Source organism: Phalaenopsis equestris, unplaced genomic scaffold (assembly GCF_001263595.1).
Source record: "Phalaenopsis equestris unplaced genomic scaffold, ASM126359v1 Scaffold001297, whole genome shotgun sequence".
NCBI classification, from domain to species: Eukaryota; Viridiplantae; Streptophyta; class Magnoliopsida; order Asparagales; family Orchidaceae; genus Phalaenopsis; species Phalaenopsis equestris.
Window position 1 is genome coordinate 165,849 of NW_018165736.1, and position 6,289 is coordinate 172,137.

A 6,289-nucleotide genomic window follows, 5' to 3' on the forward strand; every position below is an offset into this window, starting at 1 on the left:
AAAGTTAATCCGTTGCAATATTTGATGACCCGACCAACACTTTCCGGACGTTTAGCAAGGTGGTCGATGATTTTATTGCAATTCGATATAACTTTTGTTCCCCTTCGCGCTATCAAGGGACAGATTTTAGCAGATTTCCTTGCAGCACACCCACTCCCAGCTGGGTCCCCTCTCGACGATGAGCTACCAGATGAACAGATACTACAAGCGGAGCCGTCCAATATTCGACGTTGGGAAATGTATTTTGATGGGGCTTCGTCAGCCAGGAAGGATAAATGATTACAAACAGTCATACCGGGTAAAGCAGGAATCGGTTTGATTTTCGTCACGCCGGACCAAAGAATGTTAAGGTTTTTTTATCACTTGGCAGAGCCATGCACGAATAATGAAGCAGAGTATGAAGCCTTGATTACCGGATTAGAATTGATAATCTCGATGGATATAACGGACATTGCCATTTATGGCGATTCACAACTCGTCATTCAACAGGTTGCTGGACAGTATAAAGATCTTAAAGCCGAGACTGACAGAATACCATCAGTCTGCGATGAAGTTGTTGGAGCAGATTCCTAGCGTAGCTTTATACCAGATTCCCCGAGGAGACAACACTCAGGCCGACGCTCTAGCAAAACTTGCTAAGGAAATGACGTGTCCATCGAAGGATTCCGTCGACATTACAGTACAGGAGTGTCAGATTTTGTCACAGATTGACATCGACAGTTTGCACAGGCTCAGAAAAGAAGAAGAAATAGTGGCTACAGTGGCAGACAATCTCGAAGACCGGCGCAGGCCTTTGATAGAGTATTTGCAAACAGGAAGATTGTCAGAAGATAAGTCAACCGCATATCATATCACGAAAAGAGTCTTGTCGTATGTCTTGGTAGATAATGTCCTCTACAGGAGGTCGTTTGATCAGATGTGGCTGAGATGCCTGAGCACAGCCGAAGCGCAGGGTATTGTCAAAGAGGTACACGCCAGATTGTGTGGAGCGCACCAGTCAGGGCCGAAAATGAAAATGAAGATTAAAAGACTTGGATACTATTGGCCAGCAATGTTAACGGATTGCATGGATACCGCTAGAAAGTGTCACCTGTGTCAGGTGCATGGAGTGGTCTTGCACCAACCTCCGAATGTGTTACACCCGACCGTCGCTTCGTGGCCATTCGAGTATTGGGGCACGTACATAGTGGGTCCGATAGACCCTCCATCTTCAAAGGGACATAGATTCATTCTCGCAGCTACATATTACTTCTCCTTCTCCAAAAATAGGCAGAGGCAATACCGTTACGTGAAGTTACAGCGCAACACGTTCTCCAGCTTTTCAAGAGTCAGATTGTCTACCGCTTTGGTGTTCCGCGCAGAGTGAAAGAGTGATTTCCGACAACGGGTCAGCGTTTAAAAGTACTAAGATCAACAGCTTCGTCAGACGACATGAGATAGATTGGAGGTATTCCATGATTTATTATCCCAGAGCGAATGGTTTGGCTGAGGCCTTCAATAAGACGCTCGTGCAGATTTTGAAGAAGACGTTGGACGAGAACAAGAGAGGTTGGCATGAGAAGTTGTTAGAAGCTTTGTGGGCATACCGGACGACATTCAGAACTCCCACCCAGTGTACACCGTATGCGCTCGTCTATGGGTCCGAGGCCGTGCTTCCGTTGGTTGGAGGTTCAGCTACCGTCTCCTAGAATAGCCGTCGCTAATCAGATTACAACAGAAGGCAGCGCCAAACTCAGACTTGCAGAGTTGGAGAATCTCGAAGGAAAACGATTAGAAACGCAGCAGAATCTAGAACTTTACCAAGCGAGAATGGCGCAAGCTCACGACAAGCTGGTCCGCCCTAGAGCGTTCAAAATTGGTTATCTCGTACTTGTTCTCAAGAGACCTATTCTTGCACACCGCAAGATAGGTGGAAAGTTTGAGCCAACTTGGGAGGGACCATTTGTCGTGGAAAAGGTCTATTCAGGGGGATCTTACCAGCTAGTGGACTTTTGAGGCGAAAGACCTATGTTGTCGGTCAATGGGCGATATTTGAAGATTTATTATGCACTTAACGCTCCTTGGAGTGAAACTCCGGAAATAATGTTGGGTCTGAGGAATGACTATTCGACTAGTGTCTGTGATTGGGTCCCAAAATTTTGTAATAAAATTAATCTTAATGAAATGAAAATTTGAATTTGCACTTATAGGTTCCTCACTTTTTAACTAATTTCACCAATTTAAATTAAGAAGAAAAAAACACCAATTAAAAAAAATACATGTTTGCACCTTTATAATTCTAAAATTTACTTAATAATGCTCTGTTGTTCTTGTTCGTTTTGGATTTCAGCGCGCTGATGTTTTCCTGTCTTTTTGCAGGAAAATGTAAGTCCGAAGCTGATCTTCTCTTTTAAAGACGGCTTAAATCTCGCACTTAATAAAGAAAAGGCAGTTCAGGGTGGCGTTGTGAGCTTTGACTTGGACTACGATTAGGTCAAAGTTGAATACGAGGGTCCTCTGATGGACATCGTCAGCCGCCGAGAGACAGAAGGCTTACCGTCACTACTCAAAATCGGTGTCAGTGAAGACTCCTCACTGAAGAGACAGAAAGTGGAAAGGATATAGTATCCGATGGAAGGGACTAGTCAGTTGTAGTCGATGATCACCACACCGACGGGAGGCTTGGTCGGTGCTTTTGCTGATAGAGTTCCTGACGTGCCATTGAGAAGGACACAGCGTCGAAATGCCAACCGCCGTAAACACAGAGCCTTCGTTCGCCTGAAAAGAAGACGTACAAGGGAGGCAGAAGCAGCACTTATCCCGATTCCTGAGGAGAGGGTCTACGACCATAGCCCAATAGAAACTTCCACTAATCCGCCAGTCGCCGGAGGCAAGATAGGGCTTGGTGTGGATTCTACACAGTCAGAGATTCCCGACGAGCTTTGCCCGGGATGTCCAATGTGTAATGTAGAGATCCCGAGGCGGACGTCAGCAGCCGGGGCATTTACAGAATGCCCCGAGTGTAATGTTCTACACCTGGAGCGCTACGGGACATTCGAGGAATACACTGCTGCGAGTATGATATTGAGAAATGTCGACCATCCAGAAGTCGAGCCGTACGTCCCAAGGTTTGCTGAGACGCTGCAGTTCTGGATAGGGGAGCAGCCCCGACACGTACAAAAGATTCCTGCAATCGAGCTTGAAAGAATGAACAGAGTCAAAAAACAGGAATTTGAATTCTACGAGGGGATCCGAGGAAAGTCTGTCAACATCTTGGAGGGTTTGGAATTACATACAGGAGTTTTCTCTGAAAGAGATGAGAGAAGGATTCTAGACTGCGTGTTTGACTTGCGAGACAGAGGTCGTGCTGGATTATTGATGAAGAAAACGTACTCAGAGCCGCAGAAATGGATGAGAGGCAAAGGACGAATTACAATTCAATGCAGTTGCTGCTACAACTTCACGAGGGATAGGCTGGGGAATCCCCCGAGCATCTTAGGATATGACGAGGTGGATCCTTTGCCTTTCGAGATAAGAAAGATGATCAAAAGAATGGTAAGGTGGAGCATACTGTCTGCAGATTGCATCCCGAATAGCTGTATTATTAACATTTATGAGGAGGGAGACTGCACTCCGCCCCATATAGATTACCACGACTTTGTCAGGCCTTTCTGTACAGGTCCTTCATGAGCAAGAGCAACATTCTATTTGGAAGAGAAATCGACATTGTAGGACCTGGAGAGTTCAGAGGATCAGTCGAGATTCCGCTGCCAGTGGGTTCAGTTCTGATTTTGAAAGGAAATGGAACAGACTTGGCGAAACATTGCATCCCAGGAGTGCCACATCGCAGGGTTTCTGTTACTTTGAGAAGGATGGACGATAGCAGGGTGCCACACGGGTTTCAACCAGATTTAGAATTGGAGGAACTACGCCTGTACTAGTTGTGAGATGGCTGTACCTCTAAGTATACGCGAAAGGACTCTTGCCCCGAAGCGTGGCTTAGAAGGTTAGCTTGATCACGAGCTGGCATCGAAAGATGGACAGATATTTGTTACCTTTTTGTACGACGTCAGAACGGAAGTGATATGATATGTGATACTACAGTTCTTACATGAATGTACTCAGCATGCTGTTTTGGGCAGTTTCAGCATATGATCGGTTGTATTACTTGATTTGGAAGAAGATTCAATGAAGCTTGTTGTGAATTTCGGCATGCTTGTTGAGTTGCCTTTCTGTGCGTATGATGAAAAGCAGCATGACCACACGGTGGTTCTAACCTATAACGAACAAAGAACGACATGAAGAAAATTTAATTATATAAATAAAATTCAAAACTAAAAATATATCATGATAATAAAATCTATGCAATAAAAAAAAAAAAAAAATGGTAACCAAATCAAAATCATTCACGTTTCCCTCACGTTCCACATCCTCACTTCACGGAATCCTGCGTCTCTCCTTCGCGTTCCACATCTTCACTTCACATAATCCTGCACATTTCACTCGCATTATGCATCCTCCACATACGCTCCGCATCTTTCTCACTGCACAAAACGCTCCGCGATCCTCACAATCACCACTCACATTTTTTCTCCGGGACCGTTGACCTCCGTTCTACTCCCTCGGGACCGTAGGCCTCCGCCCTACTCACACCTCCCACCGAAATTTTCCGGGACCGTAGACCTCCGTTCTACTCCCTCGGCACCGTAGGCCTCCGCCCCTACTCCCACCAAATTTACTCCGGGACCGTAGACTTCCGTTCTACTCCCTCGGGACCGTAGGCCTCCGTCCTACTCCCACGAAATTTACTCGGAACCGTAGAACTCCGTTCTACCCTCCCACGAGATTTACTCCGGGACTCCGCCCTACTCCCACGAAATTTACTCCGGGACCGTAGACCTCCATTCTACTCCCTCCGGACCGTAGGCCTCCGCCTTACTCCCACGAAATTTACTCCGGGACCGTAGACCTCCGTTCTACTCCCTCGGGACCCGTAGGCCTCCCCCTACTCCCACCAAAATACTCCGGGACCGTAGACCTTTGTTCTACTCCCTCGAGACCGTAGGCCGGGACCGCGTAGCTCCGTTCTACTCCCTCGGGACCGTAGGCCTCCGCCCTACTCCCACGAAATTTACTCCGGGACTCCCTCGGGACCGTAGGCCTCCGCCCTACTCCCACCAAATTTATTCCGGGACCGTAGACTTCCGTTCTTCTCCCGGCCTCCGCCCTATTCCCACCAAATTTACTTCGGGACCATAGACATCCGTTCTACTCCCTCGGGACCGTAGGCCTCCGCCCTACTCCCACGAAATTTACTCCGGGACTCCCTCGGGATCGTAGGCCTCCGCCCTACTCCCACCAAATTTACTCCGGGACTGTAGACCTCCGTTCTACTCCATCGGGATCGTAGGCCTTCGCCCTACTCCCTTTTCAGCACTAAATTATACACCAATCATATTTTAATTCAAATTCGAAATTTACACTCGAAACTCGACAGTCTGAAATCCACATTCTAATCCCCAGCGGATATGTTTTTATCACTCATTTCTACGCTTTGTTCTAGGTATGTTGGCCTAGACTTTTGTATTGGGTCTGTTGATCTTTTCGGTCAACACCAATACGCGCGGTGTGCTCGTCCGACACACCACACCTATTGGGTGTCCATTTGTTGACCTCATTTTTAGTGAGGTCTAGTATTCCTCTTAGGGTTTAGGATCTAGCCTTAGGGACCTCCCTTCGACCATCTTAGAACCTTAGAATTGGGACCCGCCTTGTTCTAGAAATTCAACCCGCTTCATTCCCCTTCTGGAGTTTCGCGTGTGTGGTATCAACTTCTAGTACTTAAAAGGATAAAACCAAGATGAGAAAACCCAAAAGGGATTCCCTATAGGACCTTCCTGAGCCTTAGGGTGGCCTTTTGCACAATTCGCACTCTAGCGCACAAAACTTCGCAATTCGGAGAGTCAGAGCGTCCGATCGCCACGATTCGCTTCGTCTGCACTGTTACTTGTCGAATGCTCGAGTTAACCTTTTGAAGCGATCGATCGCGGGTCGAAATTTTGTAAAATTTGAATTTTGACGCGTTTTTGACCCGATTGTCGACGATGTCGTCCGAGCGTCCCCGGATGACAAAACGGACTGTGCCGGCGCTCCCAGAACGTCGATTTTGCCTAGGGAAGACACCCATTTTGTTACGTCGTCGCGCATGAATAAATCGAATATAATTTAATATATATATATATCTATCTATATATATATGTATATATATATATTAATTTATATTAAACTTTTTTTCCCCCTTTACTCTTTA

The 6,289-nt window shown here is 46.6% G+C and overlaps 2 protein-coding genes across 2 annotated transcripts in view; both read left to right on the top strand.

Annotated features, from left to right (window-relative positions):
- Positions 1-6,289, top strand: part of LOC110033799 — a 58,220-nt gene that overhangs the window by 31,828 nt on the left and 20,103 nt on the right. The gene's annotated exons all lie outside the window — the stretch shown is intronic.
- LOC110033800 lies at positions 2,638-3,920 on the top strand. The gene is given in 2 exon segments (XM_020737904.1): positions 2,638-3,655; positions 3,658-3,920. Coding segments are annotated over 2 exon segments (1,281 nt in total).